This window comes from Pteropus alecto, unplaced genomic scaffold (assembly GCF_000325575.1).
Source record: "Pteropus alecto unplaced genomic scaffold, ASM32557v1 scaffold155, whole genome shotgun sequence".
Lineage (NCBI taxonomy): Eukaryota > Metazoa > Chordata > Mammalia > Chiroptera > Pteropodidae > Pteropus > Pteropus alecto.
Genome location: NW_006438113.1, coordinates 16,467,576 through 16,491,848, shown reverse-complemented (window position 1 = coordinate 16,491,848; position 24,273 = coordinate 16,467,576). Strand labels below are relative to the sequence as shown.

The following is a 24,273-nucleotide window of genomic DNA, read 5'->3' as shown; positions in this document are numbered from 1 at the left end:
AGCCAGCCTCAGATGAGGCCACAACCTTGACTGACCTCTTGATTTCTGCTTTCTAAGATTCTAAGCAGAGGACTCAGTTAAGCCTTGCCTGAAATTCTGACCCACAAAAACTGTGGAATACTAAATGTATAATGTTTTAAACTGGTGACTTTGTTGTAATGTTGTTACTCAGCAATTGATTACTAATATGCCTGAAGAGAGAAAGAGAAATAATGAGAGAGTGGTTTGTGGTAGAAAGAGAGATTATTCCTTCCAGAGCCATTATCAAATTCTACAATATACTTTTATTTTGCAATAGTTGTAAGCTTAAGAAAACTGCATTATCAATATGATCTTTTAAAAGTCATCTCTTCCATAGAAATCATTTTCACACCTATAATGATCAAATGAAGAGGCCCTGAGCAGACAATTACTAATATTTTTTAATCCCCAGAATGCCACATTTCCTCTACCACAGCAATGTATGACACTGGAGATATGGAATTGTGACATTCAGTGTATAGGATTATTCTATGCTTTTAGTGTAAATTGCCCTAGCTAGCAAACATAAATTGCATATTTTGTTGAGAATGTGCTATCCAAGTAACTACAATTTCCCCTTTCGTGAAATACTTCAACGTGTCTTAACTGGGCTCTGCTGTGAGCATTCTTAGCTGCTCCACTGAAGGATTCATAGGGCTGCACATCAAAGCGAGAACCATGGAGGAAAGATTCAGGGCAGGGAGACGAAGGGAGCTCACTGTCTTTCTTTTGTCATTGCTTAACCAAATAATAGAAGCATTCAATTTTCTCTGAGAAAGAGAAAACTTGATTACACTATTTTGCTTTTGCCCATAAACAAAAGCCAAAGTTTAAAAATGTGCTCTATCCCCCTCCAAGGGGAGAAGAATTGAGTGTCGACCAAATTTATCAAGGTGAGGCCAAGAGAGATATTTCCTGCTTCTGTGTCAATAAATAGAAAATGACTCAAAAAAGCAGTTCCAGAAAAAAAAAAAAAAATCCACACCCTTATTGAAAAAGGACAGGAAATGGGAAAGAGACTACTGAGAAAAAAATGCCTAGAGAAGAAATTACTGACAGATCAATTGGAAAATGCTTATTTTTCCCTTCATTTCAGGGACAAATGAAAGAATCAATGCCATCTCAAGAAATTCCAGTGACTGGTTTATTTACATATTAAATACAAGTTGGAGGAATGTGTATGGTCATTGAATATCCTGAATTTTACAATATTTACACTTCTCCCCTTTTGAAATTTTACTTAGTGTATTCTAGAAGAAAATAAAGCCTTGTCTATCCACGAAAGGACTCCTCCAGATTCTGTGGAAAAGATTCAAGAGTTTCTTTAAACACAAACAGTCTTTAAATAACAATCTTCTGATGAAATTCAATAGTAAACTGTCATTCTTTAGTTATTTTCCAAGTAAACATGAATTAATATACTATATCATATTCTTTGTAAAGATTATTTTCTTTGAAAATAAAACAAAAACAAAAAAGAAATTATGATTTTTGTAGAAAGACCCAACAATCTCATTTCCCATTTACAGCAGAACTCAATGGATCTTGCTTCTACAGATCAGCCTGATTCAGGGTACACATCTGAAAACTAAACCTCCCTGAGGATGCAATAATCACAATCACTCCAGAGTCAATTATCGTGTATGGAGAATTTGCTATGTGCCAAGAGTCCTGGTATCCCATTCAGTATGTACAAGTTATATGACAATCCATGAGGTTGGTACTCATTTCCTCTAGAATTTCAGAGAGGAAAAAATGAGTTCTGGGAAAAGTTAAGTAATTTGCCCAAGGTGGCAGAACAGCAGGAAGTGGAGTTTGGATTTGAATGCAGGCAATCTGATTCTTGAGTCTCTATTGTTAAATAACAACTAGTCTTCAGGCAATATCTATGAGTCAATGTTGAAAACTAATAAATCTCATTTTTAAATTCATCTGTGAATATTTAAGATGGTTGCTTAATGAGAGTCATACCTTCTCAGCAGTCAAATACTATAAAACTCTTATATTTATGATGTGCCACAAATAGATGGTTGACAATAGAATATATTACAGATAAATAAATAAATAAATAAAAATTGTTATGTTGCCATTTTAGTAACATGGTGGATCTGGTATGCAGATGCCAAAAAAATTTTGTAGCCAGGTCTGATTTATAAGGTGATATTTTCTAAATATATGCGTAAAATCTTTTTAGTTTCACCACCTTTTATTTCTTTTTGGGAAAGTTATGATCTGTGGTTTTCAATATCTTAAATATCTATCACACACAGTGCATACTTTAGAATAAAAAGGGCTGTGTAATGAAAGGTATTATCTAATGTGGCCAAGCATTGTGTCCTGAAATTCTCCTAGTTGACACAGAAGAGAATCTCACTTCTCAAGATTCCATTGAGTTGTTATCATCATGAAAATGGGAGTAAATTTATAAGTAAAAAAAGTCACATAAAGATACTTGTAGTTTGATTCTATTTTATAAATATCAGAAACATATTAGCTAAATGATATATTGTTATGGGCTATACTCATAGCTAGTAAATATTTTAAAACAAACAAATGATAAATGAAAAACTCAACTAATGGTTGCCTGGGGGAGGGTGGGGATGCTGAAGTGAGAGCAGGATGTAGTAGGAGGATGTAGTAAAGGAGAAGCACTAACAGGGCTTCTAAAATATGAATGTTCTATTTCTTAATCTGAGCTATATGTAAATGGGTGCTTATTTTATCATCATTTTATAATCGTTTTATGTATATTCCATCATAAATAAATACTGATTTAAAAAGTAGCCCATTGCAGTCTTAAAAATTATTGTACTGCTCCTCTATTTTTGTATCCTGCTTTATGTCTCTTAATAATATACTCTGAAGATTTCCTAAGTATCATTAAAATTTCCTCAAAAAAGTACTTTTAATGGTTGGGAAAAATTCTGTTTTAAGGCTTATAATATATATTGTTTGGTACTTTCTTAATCGTCATTGCTCTAGTATCAGATTTATTTCTATTATAAAACTAGTGACTGTCTCCGGGCTCACAAAAATGGGTACAATTGCAAATACATAGGTTTGAATATTTATATTTTAAGATACTATATTCGCAAGTCTTCTTTAGCCTGTTGGTTATACAACTCACTGTGCTGAAGCAGACATCTGTGGATATAGACAGAAATAAAATGTTGTTGTCTTGTTTTTGTCTTCCTTATACTCAGAGAATCAAGTTGTGGCTTTTGCCTGAGGGAGAACTGGAGGGAAATGAACTAGTGTGACATGTTTTTCTGCTAAGCAGAAAAAAATAAAAATAAAAAAACATGGAAGCCAAGTTATTCACATAAATTAGGACAGACAGCCAGTCAGAGTCTGCCCACTCAACCTGCTAGGGGAGCAACCAAGCAAAAGTAAGATATTCTTATTTGTTTCACTTTGTTTCACTTTGGATTTTAGGGGATATAGAAAAGAAAAAAAAAGGAGTCAGGGAGGAGGAACTGGAGATGGGTCAATTCAGACAGTTTCTGTAATAGAGAGAAAGGATCACTGAAGGTAATTTCAGGAGATAAAAACTGGTTTTAGAGGAATATGACAGGAAGCTTTTTGTTTTACTACTCAATCGAGGGGAAAAGTAATAAAAAGAAATAAATAAAAGCTCTAAAAATGGTGAACAGTGAGGGAAAATAATCATCTAGTCATCCATACAAAAGTGTCTGTGGCATTAGTAAAAATATTGTGAACACTATAAAGAAATTCCCTCCGTAGTCAGTCCCTAAAAAGAAACTGTGGCACTGGCTTCTGAAACAACACTAAAAAAGATATCAAGTCCTGCTTGCTTCTGTTTGAAAAACACTGTTCTAAACTACCTTGAGAGATCAAAAACATGTCCAAAGGTGTTTGAAAATCTGAATTACAATAATTCTTTGAAGTTGAGTTTGAGGCTGGGTCATCTGAATTTTAAATATTTGACATATGGATATCTAATTGAATCGAGAGTCTGTTTTACACAGTAATGGGGTCATTGAAAATTCCCTTCTGTTTCCATCCTCTTCACTTGGCAACTCTTTCTGACTCTTTAGATTTAGCTTTATACTTCATGGGCTCTGGAAAGCCATTCTGGACCTTACTCCGTTTTGACTTAGATACCCATCAATCTATAATTATTACGAGTGAATTATCTCTCTTCTCTAAATCTACTGTAACATCTTTAAGGAAATGTACTTCGTTCCAAAGAGCGTCTAGCACCCCACATAGTGCTAGACACCTGGAAGATGCTCAGTAAATATCTGTTAAATGAAAAAGCACTGAAACAGAAAACATGTTGCCAATAGTGACAGTCCTAGCATGGTATAATTCAAAGGATCAGGATAATCTATAGTAATCATTCCCAACATGGAATTACGAGAAGGTCTGCCTCAGACATTTACGGCTAATATTCTTTTTAATGAATAATCAAATAGCCAGGTCAGTCATGAATACATGCTGTACAGGTATAATTCTGATGTGGAGGTTATCCTCAAAAAGACCTGAAAGTCAAGCTAAAGCAAATTTGGTTCAGTAGCATCAAAAAAAAAAAAAAAAATGTTAACAACTAATTGTGAGTCCATTATTGAAGGCTATTTCCCTCTAGCCTAGGAAAAAATATTAGTAGTGCATGTTTTCTCTCTCTCTCTCTCTCTCTCTCTCACACACACACACACACACACAGAATAGAATCAAGTATCTTTTCCCATTTGTGAATTTTGAGACTTCTTTATATTCTAGATATAATTGTTTTTAGTAGATGATATGATATGCAAAAATTCTTTCCCAGTCAATGGTTTGTAATTTTATTGAGTGTCTTTCAGAGGAATTTTTTTTTTTACATTGTCTAACCAAAGTCACAAAAGTTTTCTCCACTGTATTTTTTAAATTTTATAGCTTTATATATTTTGTATAATTAAATTTATCATCTAATTTGAGTTAATTTTTGTAAATTATATAAGGCGTAATAGAGGCTCTTTTTTTTTTTTGATGTATGTATACCTAATTGTTCCAACATCATTTGTAGAAAAAAGGTTATCCTTTCTTCATTGAATTGTCTTTGCACCTTTGTCAAGAATTACTTGATTCGTAGACTCTCCAGTCTGTTCCAAGCGACTTATGTGTTTATTCTTTTGCAAACGTCTCTCTTAGTTACTATAGTTTTATAATAAGTCTCAAAATTGAGTACAGTGAATCCAACTTTGTTCTTTTCCAAATAATTTTGGCTAATATGGTTTCTTTGCTTCCCAATATACATTTTGTAATCAGCTTGTCTATAGCTAGAAAAAATTCTGCCGGGTTTTTGACTGATATGTAATAAATTTATAGATCAATTTTAGAAAAAAACTGCTATCTTAACTATATTGAGTCTTCTAATAATTAAACAATATTTTGCTTCATTTATTCAGGCACTCTTTGATTTCTTTGATCATAGTTTACCTTTTATAGATGTGGCACAAAGTTTTTTAGATTTATATCTAAGTATTTCATTTTTTAGAGATATGGCAATTAATATTCTTTTATAATTCTGGTTTCCAATTGTTCTTTGCTTGTATATAAAAATACAGTTGAACTTTGTACATTTACCTCATTCCTCTGACCTTCTCAAATTCACTTATCATCATTCGTGAGCTTTACTTCCATGATCTTTTTCTGCATGTGTACATTTCTTAGAATTCAAAATCAGGCTGCCTGCCAATAGGAACATTTGTACTTTTTTTTTTTCTTTCCAACCTATGTGCCTTTTATTTCTTTCTCTTGTCTTATTGCACTAAGACTTTTTAACACACATTGAATAAACATGGTAAAACAGCTAACCTTGTCTTGTTCCTGGTGCTAGGAAGAAAGCATTGATTCTTTTACTGTTAAGTATGATGTTACCTGTAGTGTTTTTGCAGAATATTGTACCCCTAGGAAAAAGTGCATAAGAATTCATTTTTTAGTTAGGGGAGTCTTCTTCCACTTCTTTAGAGAATATTTTTATCATGATTTAAATATGAACTTTGTTAAACACCTTTTCTGCATCTTTGATATGATCATATGATATGTAATTTTATTTTCTTGTAATTTCCTTATTTAGTCTCACCGTTGGGATATTGCCGGCCTAATAAAATGAGTCGAGAAGTGCTCCATCTTTTTTTATTTTCTAGAAATATAATTAATGTTATTTCTTAATTAAATGTTTGGTAGACTTCACCAGGCAAACCATTCAGGCCTGGAGTTTTATTTGTTGGAAGTTTTAAACTACAAATTTAATTTCTTTGATAGATACAGAGTACTCAGAACATCTCTTCTTCAGTGACTGTTTTCAAAAGCTTTACTAAGTTATAATCCACATATCACACAATTCACTCATTTAAAGAATACAATTCAGTGGTTTTTGGTATATTCACAGAGTTGTACATCAATCACCACAATCAATTTTAAAATATGTTTTACTCCCAAAATAAATCCTGCACCATTCATGACTTCCAAATCCCCCATTCTCCCTAGACAACCACTAATCTACTTTGTGTCTATATATTTGCCTATTATCTAATATGAATTAATATTTAATGCTAATGGATCATACAACATGTAGTGTTTGATTTCCTTCACTTAGAATGATTTCAAAACTCATCCATGTTGTAGCATGTAATGATACTTTATCTTCTTCACTGCTGAATTATATTCTATTGCATGCAACATTTTATTTATCCATGCACCAAATGATGAACATTTGGGTCATTTTCACTTTCAAGCTATTATGACTAATGTTGCTCTGACCAATCACATACAAATTTCTGTGTGAACATATGTTTTCATTTCTCTTGGGTATACCATTAGGAATGGCATTGCTGGATCATATGATAAATTACATGTTTAACCATTTTAAAATTGCCATACAGTTTTCCAAAGGAGGTTCGCCGTTTTACATTCTCACCAGTAAGTAGCATATGGGGATTCCAATTTCTTCACTTCCTTTCCAACACTTATTATCTGTTCAATGACATTTAAATGTTTGTGTCTTTTAAGGAATTGGTCCATTTCATCTAGTTCATCAAATTTATGCACACAGAGTTGTTCAAAATGTTTTATTATTACCTTTTTGATGTCTATTGTTCCATAGTGGTATCTATCATTCCGGATATTAGTTATTTGTATTTCTCTTTGCTCTTGTTCAATGTTCAGAGGCACTGCTGTCATCACCAGAGGAGTGAACTTGCCTCACACAGGACTCAGAGACTTAACAGTTACATCCCATATCCTACGCCCCATACTCTTATCTGTTCCCTGGCCTGAGCAAAGGGATTTTCTTGGATCTTTTCGGTATGTGCTTGGTGCAAACTTCCCAGATTGAGAATGCCCAAGAGTTTAAGCCAGGGAATATGGAAGAAGAAAAAAAAGGAATACAGGGAGCTAACTATTATATGAGATCATTCTTTAAATTCTCATTTCTTCTTTAGTCTATTATTTAATTTTCAGAGTTCCCCCAGGATTTGCTTTATGTATTATGTCCAAAGTTGTAGTTGTCATAAGTGGGAGAGATAAGGAGAGGTATTCTTTTAACTGAGACTGATGCTACCATCTATCCAGTATTATCTATAACTAATTGGCAGCATAAATTCCCTGTCTTATCATGAAGATCTGCTAACTTTCCCCTAAGGGCACAGTACTCTAAGAATAGTCTTGAAACATTATAAGAACCTGAAGTATCTTCTCAATCAAAAGATGATTAAATTATGTTCAGTAGAATTTTAATTGTCTCTAATTACATTGTAATGTAATACAATTATTTTGACATTTTTTTCCAGCAAGAATGTATTTATCTCTTTAATTTAAATAATGTTGAGGCTTATATTTTTGTCCATGCCTCCTCTATGTGGCCTTCTCTAACATACAAAATATATATTACTTTCATTATTCTCTAACCAATTCCGGTTTTTTTGTATAATTAATTTAGCCCCTTAATGTATTCTTGATTTTTATCATAAAATAATTCTGCTGTTTAATATTTTTTCAACCATACTTATACATCTAAAAGATTTGAATCATTCTCTACTTTTCTGCACTTAGCTTACTGCTATACTCATAAATAAATACCAAATAAGTTTTGACTGAAAAAAGAAGTAAATAAGTAAAAGAAGCTTGATCCTTCATTATATTCTGACCTTAAAATAGTAGAAAACCTGGAGACAGTTTTACAGGGTCTTTATAGATAAATGTTGATAAATAAAAACTAGTAAAAAAGGAATAAGAGAGGAAGAGTTGCACTTATTTTCAGATATTAAAGTAGATATATATATTTATATATATACATTTTATGGCTAGAGATGGAATGAGTGGAAGGGGATTGATTAAAGATAGAAATTATGAATTGATTAAACTCTCATTCCATAACAATGCATAAGAAAAAGCTGGTGATATTCAAATTAGGCTTCATAATTACCTGTGAATATTAGGAATTAATGGTCTCCTATAACTATGTGATAGAGCTGATAAACCAGTTCGTTGCTTAAATATTTAGTTCCAGAGTAGTTTTATCAACTTTCTACAATTTGCGTATCTTGATTTCTGGATCTAATCATCCCCAGACAACAGGATCAAGAGCAAGATATTGTATACATTTCTTGTTTCATTTTGCATTATAATTTTCAATTCATTATCCCCAACACATTTATGTGGAATTTTGTTTTATTTATTTTTAATTCCTTCAGTACTTGGTAGGCATAGTGCTTGCACATCAGTGTAGCTCAATACAAGTTTTATAAAGTGACTTCTTAATTATAATCTAATGGCATGCCATTATGCTATCATTTTGCTGTACATTCACATTATTACCTTACTGTAGTTTCAGGCTTTTTGAAGACTTTTAAAACCTTATACCATATGTAAAAACACTTTTATCACATAGAGTTACATTCTTCAATATCTGTACATTGAAAATAGAGTTTTCTTACTCCTGCCTGTGTAAAGGTAAAGCTATGAGTGAAGGTTCTTTCATATTTCATCACTTGTATGTCTTTGTTACAGGAGGAACAGCAGTTTGAAGTGCATTCTTCCCCTTATTCTGTGGGAAGTGAATATTGCCCATAAGTGAACATCCAGATAAGTATATGTATATGGCATTCATATAACAAAATTATCATGAAGTTTGATTTAAAAATATGGAATTAATACAAAATTTGATCAGACTGAATTTTTTGGATTGCTATGCACTTTCTAAGAAGTACTAGAGAAAAGCCTCTGAGGTTTGTTTCTGAAGTACACTAACCATTCATCTTGAGATAGGGGTCCTCTTTTCTATCATATACCTGTATAATCCTCTACACTTAGGTTTCTTCCTTTAATAAAGTTTTAAATGGCATCCTATCATCGCATCAGGTGTTCACTTTTGTGGGAGAGTTTAGAGTGCTTGAAAGATCAGAAGAAATTTGTATGATAACATGCAGCTTTCACAAAATGTTAGAAATCACTGGTTTGCTCAAATCAGTATTTTCCATGAAGGATCATAGAGATGCACAAAGTTATTGAAAGCTAATTTGATAATTTGTAAGCTTTAGAGTTCCTCCAAATATCTTTGCTCTGAGGGCTGTGTGAAATATTTATTTTAAAAAAACTGAATAGATTTTATATACAGAGATGCTCTCAAAGTTGCTTTTCACATTTAAAAAAATTAAGCTGTCATTAAAATGACTCTGCATATTAACTAGGTATTCTTGATCTCTTTTTAATTCTCTAAGAGAGTTACTATTTTTGAAAAGAAGAAAAAATTTTAAATAAATTCACTGCAATGGATCAGATAATTTAGACTTTCACTGTTTTTTTTTTTGTATAAAATTCACTGTTTGTCTTGTATTATTGTATTTCTTAAGCATATGTAATAGCAGTAGATTTCAAAAATAGAATTAAGCTGAGCTGCTAAAGAACAAGCAACTAAAATCTTTTGCTATATCTTGCATTGCTTATAATTTATATTTTTCTAATATTTTTTTTTCTCTTGAAAATAAACTTACTTTGAAGAAAAGATGCAACTGACAAAACTATATAATAAAAAAACTAAATTAAAAAGAAATATTTTTGGAAGTGAAATCAATTTTGGAGATAAAAATTTATCAGGATTAGAATTTACATAAGACTTTGAGAATTTGAAATCAGACAAATAATAAATCCATTAATGTAAATCAAGTCTAGAAGATAGACAAATGACCCTGATTTTTTTTTTTTAAAGGCAAATTAATATGCCTAGAAACACTGGAAATCTAGTTCACCCCGCTTTTAGCATTTCAGATGATGGGAGTCCATATAGTTTAATGGACTTTCAAAACTGTATTGGGGCAAGCTTAAGTCAAGAACTTCGGATTTTCAAATTCTCTAACATTTTTTCCACCTGCCCATGATGTAAAGTGATATTTAGAGTAATATTTGTGAATGTATTCCCAGTATCTCTAAGACTATAAAATCATCTAGCACAAATTAGTCATGGAGATGATTCCTTTTCCCATTCTTTTCTGCTCTATAAATCAATCACATTTATTAAGTGTCCCCAATGAGCTGTTCATTGTATTATTTATTCATCTATTTATCATATATTTATTGTCTACTGTATGCTAGATCCTCTTCTATGTTTCCAAAATTAGATGTTAGAACAGAAAGCAGGGAGGGATTGAGAGATACAAGCACTCAAAAATATACAGTCTATTTGAGGATGTGGAAACAGACTGAGCATATCCAAAACATGAAACATTAGAATTTGTGGTATGCGGTCTAGCCTATAAAATGGCCTAATGACCTTGCCTCCTGATATTCATATTCTGTTTTTAGCAACCCATTGAAATTAGTAATTCCTATCTAACAAATTGAATATAGCAAAAATGATGATATACCACTTCAGAAATTAGGTTATACAAAAATGTTGCCTTCCATCCTAAGCTCTCGCTTTCTCATTCTCTCCCTTGTTTGGATTGCTTGCACGGAGGGAAGCCAGGTGCCCTGTTGTGAGAATACGCAGGCAGCATATGGAGAGGCCCACGTAGAAAGAAATTGAAGCCTCCTGCCAACAATCATGTGAATGAGCTTGGAACCAGATCCTTCAGCCGCAGTTGGGACTTGGACGAGGGCAACCCAGCCACAGTTTGACTGCAGCCTCATGAGAGACCCTGAGCCAGAACCACCCAGCTAAGCTGCTTCCAGATTCCTGACTCTCAGAAACTGATACGATAAATGTTTATTGTCTTAATTTGCTAAATTTTAGGGTAATTTGTCATACAGCAATAGATATCTGATAGAGAGAGAATAAACTATGCTATAGTTCTGAGTTTTTAAGGAGGCAGAGTAATGAAATGGTAATTTGGTGAACAGATCACATTATTGGAGGAAACAGGTCATAAAAGGCTGAATCGGTACTGATGAGAAAGGTCTGCCCACTCACTACTGAAATGTATTGTATAAGTTATTCTAAATAAAATGAAAGTTTAGTCTCTAATACAGAGCTTGGAAAGAACTCTGAGGGAAAAGAAAGTATGATCCAGAAATTTAGAGTGTGTATGTCTAATTATGAGAGCTTACTAAAGATCTTCAAAAAAGATAAAACAAAACCAATTCACAACAAAACCTAATGTAACCACTTGCCTTATTCTGTATGATTAAGGTAGATAGATGTATGAGCGAGTGAGTGAGTGTGTCTTGTTCTTGGTATCTTCAAATACATTTTTTTTTCGTAAATAGATGAGTTATGATTGCAACAACTATACAAGTTTATATAATTAAAAGCGTTTACAAAATTCTATAGAACATACTCACATAAAATATATTCAAGATAAAGAATACAGCAAAGCAGGGGAAATTATGTTCAAGCCAGCATCAAAGCCTGGAGATTGCAGGCACACCTACACAGAATCTTTTCTTACTCACACAGGATGTACTTCATCTCTGGGTTATGAAGCATCAAGCAATATACAAGAAATTGTGGTTTTAGGAGAGTTCAGGCAAAAGATGCTAGCAGAGTCTTTATGCCCTACTGGTCATTTAGTTAAAGTCAAGCTGTGGTAACTAGTTAAACAAGTATAACTCCTCAATCCACCTATCCTAATCAATGTAAACATGCTGACCCTGAGATTTCAAACTTTAGACAACACATTATAAATACTACCTGATCCATCTTCTTTATCATAGCCAAAAGTCAAACCAGGCTTCTAGACAGCCAGGGCGATAAGCACAGAGATGTTCCAGTCATGCCGTGAGATAAATCTATTTTATACAATGACCATTAAACAAAAAAAATCAATCATTTTACATATAATATAGCATATGTACTATACATACATAGATATACTAATATTAAATATGATAAATGATATGATAATATATTATTATAAGTTGATATACACATATACATATATGTGTGTATATATCTTTTATACATATATAAATATGTATACTACATATTAATAACAAGAATAATAGATAATGCTTACCATGTGACAGGAAATCTGATATCTTAAAAATGAGAAAAGACGACATATAGACAATAAACAAATATAAATAATTAAGTATAAGCTGATAAGAATACAATTAGACAGAATTTTAAAGTTTTAGTTGTACGTAGTTAGGTTCATGATATTCTAATACTACTGGATGAGACAGATATACTAGTATCTTTTAGAGAGAATAGTATATTGCTTCTTTTATCACGTGACTAATTTAATGATTCTGTTTGTCTGAATGTATCCAGGCTCCTTCCAGAATATTTTTTCCTTGCAGCTCAATGGCTGTCTGTTCTATTTCGGATCAATTGCTTTCTAGACCAGCTAGAGATCTATCATCTTGTCATTTTATTCATTATATTTCGAAGTTATATTCACTATTTCAGTTTTCCATGACTTATTCTTTCTGTTTTTCCTCTCTTGTTTTGAGTACATTTTCAAGTCGTTTCTCAAAAAGCGTTTGTGTGACTTAAATATCCTGAGTTCTTATGCATATGCAAAGGTTTTTATTGGGCCACACATTTTGCATAAATCTGGTATTCTAAGTTCAAATTAATTGTTTCACTGAATCTGAAGCCATTGTTTCATTGTTTTTCAGAATGCAGTGTTGCTGATAAGTCAGCATCAGGCAGAGTGGAACCCTCAGCTTCCTAAAAGCCCCTCTTGTGCATATTCTAGATTGTGGCATTCGTTAATCTCTTTCAACAATCTGCATTTCCAGCAGCTTTCTATTTCCAGATTTTTTTTCTGATGAGCCTACACCCATGAATGCATGGGTCATTATGGGTTTATTATTCTCCTTTGAGTCTCTTTATTGTTATTCTAAAAGGATGTTGGACTAGAGTTGGGTCGATATACCTGCCTTTCTGCTAACTTTTTAAATAAATTAAAAAAATAAAAACGCACATTGTTAGCCCCTCAACTCAAAATTATTTGATTGTAATTGTGAAGATAGAATGATTACATCAGTAAACACAATGAAGAAACAATAACGATTTGAATAAGAAGTAATTGATAGACACAAGAATAAAAATAGGCAGGAGAGATGGTAAAAGAAGTACAATATTTTAACTTACAGCTTCTTCCCTCAAAAAAATTTGTTTTTTACCAAATCAATACTCTAATTCCTCTTTCTAGTTACATAAGACTTCTGAGGCAAGTGGTAAAGGAATGTGCATAGCTTTTCTTAAACCACTATAACCTACAATCAACATAAACTTTAGAATATCTAGAATCTTAAAGAAAACTGTCAGCAGTGTTTATAATAAATACTACTTTTGAAAATCCCTATATCAGAAGAAATTTTATAAAATAAATTGTTCACTTAACTTTAACTGATATAGATTTCAGCAGACAGTAAAATTAAATGGTAGATGATCACCAGAATACTTTACATTTTCTAAGATACTACTGGCTTACTAATATATTTCAAGAGAAGAAAAGTATTCCCAGGTATGAGCCTGCTATGTGAGATTTTTAAACGGTAATACTTTCTTTTGTAATTGATGAAAGAGGAAGTTGTAAATTAGCATAAGCTAGAAAATTGAATATGTGAAATAAAAATATGTGTCAACAGAAATCAGCATGGGCACATGGTGGGAAAGACTTTCCAAGTGCCTAAAATTGCTTTGGCTTTTCATGAACTACCACTATTCTCACTCAGCTGGTTAAACTGGACACCAGATCAATGTTTAAGAGTACCTTTTATTCCACTTGTTCTGCTCCCAGCATTGTTCTCCCAACTATGGCTATTATTTAAAATATTCTACCATCCTTCAGTTAAACAATCTTTCTTTCATTAAAGATCTTGCGATATCCACTATATTTATAAATTCCCCAAGTTTACAGTTTTCACCAAGAAGTGAAGTAATCTTTAACACACCCAATTATGGTAAAAGACTTACTGATTTCATTAAAGAAAATTTCACATATATTACTAAAGTTTGTAGGTAACACTTTCATTTAAAAGTGTTGGCCAGATAATTTGCTTTTTTTCTTTGCAATGACATGCTCTTTCAGCATTTGCTTTCACATCCACAAGGTCTAATAGTGTAAATGCAATATTGCTTTATTTTGGCAACAGCTGTAGGTGCAGTTCACCTTAGAAATGCTTAATTCCTCACTTACTGCTCTTATTCTTATCTTGGAAACTTGACAAGATTATCTTGTTCATTGTAACCATCCCCACCCAAACAGGACTAAATTTGAGGAATCTCATAAAGAATGACATGAAAGACAGTAGGGAAGGAGAGGCTAGACATTAAATGACAAAAACTATTGTCAGTTAAGCTCTGCTATCTTCACCAATTACTTAACACCAAAGGAAATGCATTCTGATTTATACATTCAACTGCACATAGTTTTTGCTCTCTACAAAGCCAAAAGACAGAAAATTTGAGAAAGAGGGAGCATCTCAGTTTATTTTCTAGATTTGGGGATCTTGAAATTCAAGTTTTGTTTTACAGATGAGTATATAAAAGTTTTACCAGCTCACATCAATAAATACATAAGCAGACTTTCTAGGCCATATATAAAGATACCTAAAAAAGTAAAATTACAATCTGTCTTTACAACTGAGAGCTATTAATAGATAAAACAGATACTTGTAACAACTGAAGGGAGTTATTTCACTAGTTTTATAAATTTCATAAACAGTATTCTATTATACAAAGACTTCATTGTTGGATTACCCAGTTGATAATAGCCTAGCCCTGAGCTTCCTAACAACTGTGCTGTGGGACATGGCTGTGTTCTAGAGGGTTACTGGGGTGTTGAGATATTGATACCCATAGCATTCAGGATAGGTGGGAAGGATCTAAGACTGTTTAATATCCTAGAACTTCCGATCCCTTCTAGTCTTGAACAGCTACTTCTCATTTTTCAGTAGTCACGCAAATACCATGATTTTAGAAGGTACTAGTCTATGCTATTACAAAGAATGTCTAGAGGTTAGTAAATCTCAAAATAAATAAAGTCAAAGTCTCTATTTCTTTGCATTTAACACAAAAAATACAGTTTGATGCAGTATCACTGCACATTTGAACAATAATAGGATTATAGCCCTGTTAAATTTTGTAGTTGTAAAAGGAAGAGAAAAAAAAAAAGAAACCACTGAATGACACATTTTTTCTATGTTTTTACAAGACTTCATATACTCTTATGACTGTCTTGCCACTATCTTGGCAGTAGCATGACATTCACATCATATATGCTATTAAAGCACAGCTTCCCTAAAACATACTTAGATTTGAAGTGGTATTATAATGCCTCATTTAATAAATCTACCAGGAACAACACATCTTTTATGCTTGTTTTTAAAATTTTATAAACCATCAGAAAGAATTGCTTGGCGACAAGCTGCTGAAAGGCAGGTTCTTGATGAGGTTTCATGGGTAGAAGTGTTTCCATTGTCCCAACATAGATGACCAACCAAATTGGTAAAATCAGTCTGCACCTTCTCTTCTTTTTACTCCCTTACTGATGCTCCTCCTTTCCTGCTTCTCACCGCCCCCACCTCTGCACATAGACCGCAAAGCCCCTTCCTATAGCCAGGGTATAAGAGTTACTGTGAAGTAGAGTGTTGTCTCCATAGTTGGTCGAAGGCCAGGTATTGGCCACCATCTCCCACCCTTCTCCCAATCCCTGCCAGTTAAGGTGTGGGTACATGATTTAAACTCTGCTAATATGATGCTTCTGCCCAAGAAGTTGAGTTCAGAGCAAATGAGGCAAAAGCAGGGATTAGTTTAGGATTTATTCCAGTGGTGAAAATATCTGGAATGTGATGGCGAATGAATGTACCATCTGTGGGGCCCAGTTTCATAATGTTATGATGCCAATAATGGCATTAAATGTTCAGAGAGGTCTGGAATGGCAGCTCAAACAGCTGTTCTTTGGGATAACTAACTGGGTTGCTATATGTGGCATCCCCTTCAGTCTGTCTATTTTCTCTTCTTATTTCCCAGCCTTCCTGTGTTTGTCTATTTGTCCATTGTTCTGCTTAATTTAGCCATAGTTAGCTTGTTTTGTTTGCAATCCAGATCTGAAACTGAGACTTCACGCCTACTCCTTTGACATATAATTTAGTTTTCTTTCTACTTATTCCTGCTATATAAAGACCCATAAAATAAATCTGAATTAGTCTTTTTTTTACAGAAAATAGGTAAAGATATGATCACAAAGAAAGGCATAATCTATTTCTCTTTCCAGATATTGTCTTCTTTGGCTTGAGAACATTCATCAGAGGCTAGTCCTAGGAGTTCTAGAGTTAAGGAAGATACGGGACCTCTGGAAAATCTTTGCACTGCTGAATATCCACACAGCAGGCCCACACTCTCCATTTCTTGTTCCAATGATCCCTTCCTATTAGCCCATGCCAACTCATCTCCCCTATCCTTAATCCATTCTTTATTTAGCATCGGCATCACAGCTATGTATGTTACATTTTCCAGATATGGGAATGTTGCAGCCCATTTTTATGATTCTCTGAAATACACTCTTAAGTTATTTCTTCGTTTGACAAAGAAATTCCTACTAATGTATACTTTTTTCTTCTTTTGACAATGAAATTCCTACTAATGTATACTTTTTAAAATAATAATATTACCAATAGTGTTTTTTTAGATTATTCCAAGTACCTCTCTTAGGGTCTAACCAAATCAAAAAGGTCAAAAAAGCATTTATGTTATACAGTATATATAGGAGATTTCCATTTTTATAGCATCTTTTTTTTTTTTTTTGATGAGTTCATATTTCCAATTACTTAAAATGGCAAGATAAAGAAGTACTCTCAGCCCCCTAACTATATCTAGGTCTTATTCAAATCTAGTTCTCTTTGGATAGAAAATAGGTTTTCTACTCAGAAGTTTTAGTAGCTACTTTCTTAAAGTCACAGTATTAGTTTAAGTCGTAACAGAAACACTTCTGAGTCTTGTTTAAAGATGCTAGAGTGTCATTTAACTTTTGTTTTCTGCATCACCAACATAAAGGTATTTGATTATCCAGGTTAGCCAAGTGATTAGCAGACAGAAGCATCTTGATAATGCTCTCTATGTAAAGGGTGTCAAATTAGGCCTGATGCCAAAAGTAAAAAAGTAGGTAATTTGAAGGCCTGTTTTAGACTACTATCAGGGGAGGGAAGTTTGCCAAAGACAGTTTCCAAATTTGAAGGCACAGTTGCTACCCTCTGTAGGGATTTGCTGGAAGCATTAGTGAAATTAGGTTCAGTGGGATCTTTCATCAGATGCACTTCAAGGATGGTGTTGGAAGTAATTGAATACACAAAAGTCATGATCTCTTATTCAAAAGAACCTTTTAAGAATCCGACCCCAAGTTTTCCGGAAGTGGCAAATATCTAACTCTGGACAGTAATAAATCACTTCCCTGATCTTTTCTCTGCTGCAGGCTTTGACATAGCCCACTGCTTTTGAGTTTTGTTTTGTTTTGTTTTGTTTTCCCCAAACTGGAATAACTTGTTCTTTTGCTTAACTGTATTAGAATGTGTCATAGTATAACCTTGTAGTGAATTTTAAATTTAAAGTTGGGAGAAGGACTTGGGCACTTCTACTATGTGTAAAATAACACTAATAAATGTTAAAATAAATAAGGTGTGGTGTCTGCCTTTAAAGATATTACAATCTAATGGGAGAAACTTGTATGTAAATGGCTGATTATGGTACAAGGCAAAATGAAAGAGGCATTAACTACAGTACAAGCTCTTCCATGGTAACACAGATAATGAAGCAATTAATTCTAACTGAAAGGAAATCAGAAGCTCCTTTACAAAGGTGGTGGCATTTGAGAAAGTATTGAAGAATAATTATAATTTTAGTGAGACGATAGAGAAGAAAAGTGTTTTACTACTGAAATAGAATTAGCAAAGGCATGTAGACTCGATTCAAGAGTAGTTTTGTTTTGTTTTGATCTATCACATGCAAGACACTATGGTTGGCTCTGAGAGAGATGCAAAAGGAAATAATACATTTCCTTTTCTCCCATAGGTCACATTCTACTTGGAAAGAAAAGTCATTTATATATAGGCATTTCTAAAGAGTTCATCAGTGGCATATAGTTGTCTGGAATGATGAAACTAAGTGGCAAGTCCTTTAAAATCTATAATACATGACACTAGAATGGATTCAGTTGCCAGAGAGAGTAAAGAAAAGGTTCTAGAGGGCACAAGAAATAAACTGTTTCTTGAAAGATAAAATTTGATGTGAGAAATAAAGGATGAGAATATTTAAAATGACAGGCATAGCATAGACAAGACTGAAAAACAGAAATGATCTTGGCATGTCTGCATAACTATGAAAGTATCGACTTAGATGAAGTAGAGGTGCCTTCTGGCCCACTCTAGAAAAAAAAAAAAAAAGAAATGCATGTTTAGATGAATTCAAATGCCTACAAAGTTCAGGCAAGTAAATTAAGTGAGCAAAGCAGACTGGACATGCATTGAGAGGAAGTGGAGAAGGCTATGGCCCAGGCTCAACAAAAAGAAAGACAACACTAAGCTCCAGCCATTTCCACAGGGAACTCTGCTCTAGTGTTCTCGTGTTGCCAGACCTTCCCATATGTTACATTATGCCCAATATGCCACTAATCTGAATTTATCTTTTTGTCTATCTATCATCTATTTGTCTGTCTGTCTGTCTATCTATCTATCTATCTGTCATCTATCTTCTATCTATCTATCTATCTATCTATCTATCTATCTATCTATCTATCTATAGCTAGATAGCTAGCTATCATCTATCATAGAGGGAGAGAAAGAAAGAGAGAGAGAGAGAGCAAAGATTGCTAGAACCAAAGCTTTTGTATTTTACCCTATCACCATTTAAGGTTATAGAAAAGAGATGCAACATAAGGAAAATAGCATGTTTAATCAGGCTAAAAAATACAGGATATTTGTATGTGAAAAATAATAAATGAAATGGAATTGATAGGACTTACTGACTACTAAAAATGATTTTTAGATAAAATTTATCTTAAAAGTGTATCATCTGTTGTTTAAACTGGTCTCAAAAAACATTTATAACAAAATTTTGAAAATACTTGTGGACTCTAAATTCTTTTCATCTGTCTCATTTGCCTTAAAAAAAAAAATACTACTATATGACTCTTCTCTATTCTAATAGGGAGAGGATTCTGGGTACGCACTTTCCAGATGGGCCGAGAAGAGTACTTGATGAATGACTCTTTATTTGCCATTGCTGCCAGTTGCCAATGGTGGATGCCACCAGGATGTTTTAGTCAGGTTCATTTATGTCTCTGTTTTGTTTTGGTCCATGAGCCTGGCTGACATTGAAACCAGGTGGGGTTTGAAGGTTTGCAACAGATGTTTTTGGGCTTCCTAATTTCTGAATTTGATAGCATCCATAAATCACACCCAAAAAATACTATGTTAGTCCACTATTGGTTTAGGTTTTCCCTCAACCTAATGTGAAAGAACTGAAGTTGATGATAAGACTATAACTTCTAAACTTTCACATTGTAATCCAGAAGGTTTGTTACTTAACAAAAAAGCCATTCTATTTTCTCTCCCTTATCAGAAATTCCTGACAAGGGGAGAAGCTTAGTAACAGGGAAGAATTGGACAGAACAAAGAATTTCACACAGAGATTACAATATTATGCCTCTGTCCAAATGAAATGCAGCATTCTAGACGTTGTCAACATTTCACTTAAAACCAACTGCTAAGGTTTGTGAACAATGCAAATTCCTGAAATGTAACATGGCAACTCTGTTTCCTAATGCTGATAAAACGCTTAGAAGATCATCAAATCTTAAAAATGTGCTAATGAGACACAGAGTTTGATTAAAATCAAAGATGAAATGTTCCAAAAATATTCTTTGTGGTTTAGATAAATATGGCTTAGGTTTCATCATTGATGACGGTTCTTTAAGAAAAATTTTTCAAATATAAGAAGGTCTCAGTAATAAAAATAATTCGTGGCAGCTCCTTATTAAGCTATTTTCAGAAATCAGGGTTAAGACCTGAGAATTGAATAAGAGAAAAAGGAAAGCAGGCCACATATAAAGACCGTTCACTTGCTAAAATGTGAACTATTACGGCTTCATAACACAAAACATGACGTTTTCAATTACTTAATTTGATAATTATTTGTAAATAATAAGTCCAAGTTATGAGCAGATGTGAACAAAGATGAACACCTTCTGTTACTTAATTGTGGAGAATAGAATAGTTGGAAGCAAGTTTCATAGACAATATCTCTATGGGAGAGAAAAATGCTAACATATTTCAGCTTTGGTTAGGATCACATTAATCTAATTAGTGTATCCATCGAATTTATTGCTCAGAATTCCCTTTAATGAGGCATGCTTTTGATAAATTTCAAGGAAAGCTATTTTAAGAAAAGTTGGAATTAGACATATAAAACAAAAATATAAAGCCTTCTCTGAAGATAAACCAAAAATTATCTGAAAAATAAAATGACAAAATAAAGAGTCATAAACTATATTTTTATATTAATAAGTTGTGTCTTATAAAGAGTAACTCAGGATTAATCTATATTTATTATATTTTGGGCACAGGACATAATTAGCTGGAGAATTTTAATTTAAGTTACATACAAATTTGAGGAAAAAAGACTTCTCTCTCTTTTGATTATGATAATGTGGCCATATTGGCTCATTATTTTATAAAGTCATAATTCATAGAGGTATAGACAAACTTGTAATTAAATGTGTAAATAACTTTGTTTCATTTTTATTTTCTGATTTCAGATCATAGGAATTGATTTTGAAAAGAGTGTTCCCACAACATATTTCACATTCTAGAGACTTTAGAATTTTGCTTCCACTTCTTTGAATATGGCAGATATGGGCTTGGTCTTATAGAGAATATCAACTTGGTACTTTGTACAGACATTATGACCAGAAGAGTGTCTTCACAAGACATTACTAATATGAGTACGAAACTGAGACAGAGGCAAGATATAGGTAAAACCCTGGTAGACTTCACCTATTGAACTCCCTACAGAAATTTTCATTTAGCTAAAAAATTACTTACAGTTAATTTTCAGAAAGTAGAAGAAAAAACAGGTAACTATAATTGATTTTGACCAATAAGAAAGAACCAGTTAAACTTAGTTTAGGAAAGAGATGCTGAACTACCATAACACAATTGTCCTCTTAAGTAAGTAAATATTTCATTGCTAAAGCAACTACCATGTGCTTTTTTGGTGACACCAGTGGCTTCTGTGGAATTCATGTAGAAATAGAATATCAAGAGTTGCAGATATATCTCCTCCATTTTCCTTAGCATATCTTTAGTGTTTTATTGTTTCAGAAATATTTTAAAAAGAGATAATGAGAAAACTGTGTCAAGATTCATCAATAATTTTCTATATCAACATGCTAGGAAAAAAGCAACACCAATATCGGTTATCTACAAACCTTGCTAAGCTTACCTTGTGATATATCTCTTCAGAACTAGTCCTTACTTAAGGTTATTCAACTCTTGATATGTTTCTCTTAATTAATTGCAAGGTTGATCTTCCTCTCCACCTCCCACCAAAATTATCAGATCTTCATCCTTTCTATCCCTTTCGTTACACAATGTACATATTGTCTAAATTCAATATGCCCTTTGCATATTATAAAGAACAATTCTCTAGATAGGACTGATGGTTTAAGTATGGAACCTCAAATGTTTTAAGAATAATGGGTTTACCATCAACCTAAACTTAAGAAAGAATTAGTAAGAAAAATTTAACACGGAGATTTTACAAATCTCAAGGGATTTTCACAGGAGAAAGTTCTGTCACAATGACATAAAAATAGTTGATTGCCTTCATCCAAATTATATATATTGTTTCTGAATCCATTGAATTTGAATGTTTCTGTAAGTTTCTTGGAGAAATATTAATAATAGTGTTAAAGATAAGAATGCCATTTTACTGAGTGATTCAGGAACAAAGCATTTACTAACTCATTTTAGAAACTATATAGTGTGCTGCAACCAAAACAAAATCTTGGTTCCATATTTCTTACGTAATAAAAGATTATGTGAAAAAACAAAATATTGTTTTGCAAACAGAGCACAAAAGAAGATAGAGAGCATTTCTCAGGAAACATAGGACAAGTTTGCCCTGTTTGAGTAATGTAAACAAAAACCTGGGAGTACCAGTGATACAGCTAAAAGAGGGTTTGAAAACTATTATGAATTTATCACACCTGGTGTAATTGTATTTCCTAACAGCTCTGGTATTAATAAACATTCATAAATGGCTAAGGATTGTCGGTAACTTATATAATGCATATATTTATAAGAGACTTCTTTTCCCCAGTGAATATCTTTACTTCTAAGAGATAAATTTCTAATCACATAACCACAGGATGCAAGCACCTATCAATATTAGATAGTAGAGCAATCTATTTCAAAACAATCAACACAGGCCAAGAATTTCAAGTATAAATAATTGGTAGCTATGTAGATTCAAATATCAGAAACAGTGCAGCAGTTATTGGAGACTGAGACTTACCAGTACTTGTAAGAAAGTTAACTTTTCTCATCACACCTTCAGTATAAGCCCCTGGCTCGTAACTGTCCATTTCACCTGTGACAATGTGAGCAACTCTTGCTGCCCGACCTCTGATAGCACCGGCAGCTCGGTCTAAATTATCAGCATCCTGGTCTCGCAAGGCTATGATACATTTGTTGACATCTTCTAGGATATGGCTCTCTGTAAGTAAACATATCAAATTAGTTTTGTGGGTTTTTTTTTTTAAATCACACAAATCTAGTATATTATAATTTATGTTAACTTCTGACTTCAGATATGGTACATGTTGGGAATGGAGGACGCTGACAATTAGGAAAGAAAACTACAGACACAATTTTGCTTATATCTCTTTAACAGTAAAATTTGTGAAATATAGAATTTCATATTTTTATTAGCAGTTTTTATAGATTATATAGCATTTTAGATTCTAGTTCCAATAGATTAGATTTTAGATTTGAGTGATTTGTAGGTGAAAATTAAAGAAAGTTTCTAGATTAAAACAAAAATAAAATATATAGTGTGGAATACTTAATTCTGATTAAAAGCAACACTATACAGATTATAAAAGTCTTTACAAATATTACCTATCCTAAATATATAGAAAAATAAAACTATGGAGTTTCATTCAACTAATATTCATCGATGTACAATGATATTTAATACAATTACAGAAATCTTATAAATTAGTAATAAAAAAAGTGAAATATGTAAATTTTATATTGTAAAGAAACTCTCTATGTCTGTAAAAACATTTAACTATAAAAAGGGCATTGAAAAGATTGACTTGAAGCACATAAATCCCTGAGAAAGTTTCCTATTCTGAAGACTTCTCTCTTTGCATGATTAGAGCATGAAGACAGAAGAGAATTCTTAGAATAATACTGAGTTTTCTTTTTCTATAAAGTGATTAATACCCCCAGATAAAATTTATGAGAGGAACAGAGCAAATATGTAGAATATCAACAAGCATGGGCTATAATATTTCTAAGAAATTAAAAGGATAATAAAAGAATTAGTATTTGGCTTTTGGCTTTATCAAATGAATCCCCCACTCAAGACCTTTGAAGACTCTATTACTTAAAAATATATATAGAAAACAACTACAGTCAAAAGACCTCAGTAATTCTAGGACATATTAATTCCCCTCCACCCCTCATATATGTTGACTATCCGCAGTTAAGCTACACAGGAGAGGTACTCATAAAGCAATTTCCGGGCAGAGTCACACCTTCCTCTTAATGTGTAGAGCATAAAATTCAAAGTAC

General features: G+C 32.8%; 1 protein-coding gene across 2 annotated transcripts in view; it reads right to left on the bottom strand.

The window, feature by feature from the left end:
- CTNNA3 (catenin alpha 3) overlaps positions 1-24,273 on the bottom strand; it is a 1,378,877-nt gene that overhangs the window by 343,168 nt on the left and 1,011,436 nt on the right. For both annotated transcript variants that reach the window (XM_006915590.2, XM_006915591.2), the window contains exon 12: positions 22,988-23,188. In XM_006915590.2, the coding sequence (XP_006915652.1) occupies positions 22,988-23,188 (201 nt within the window). The remainder of the gene's footprint in view (positions 1-22,987; positions 23,189-24,273) is intronic.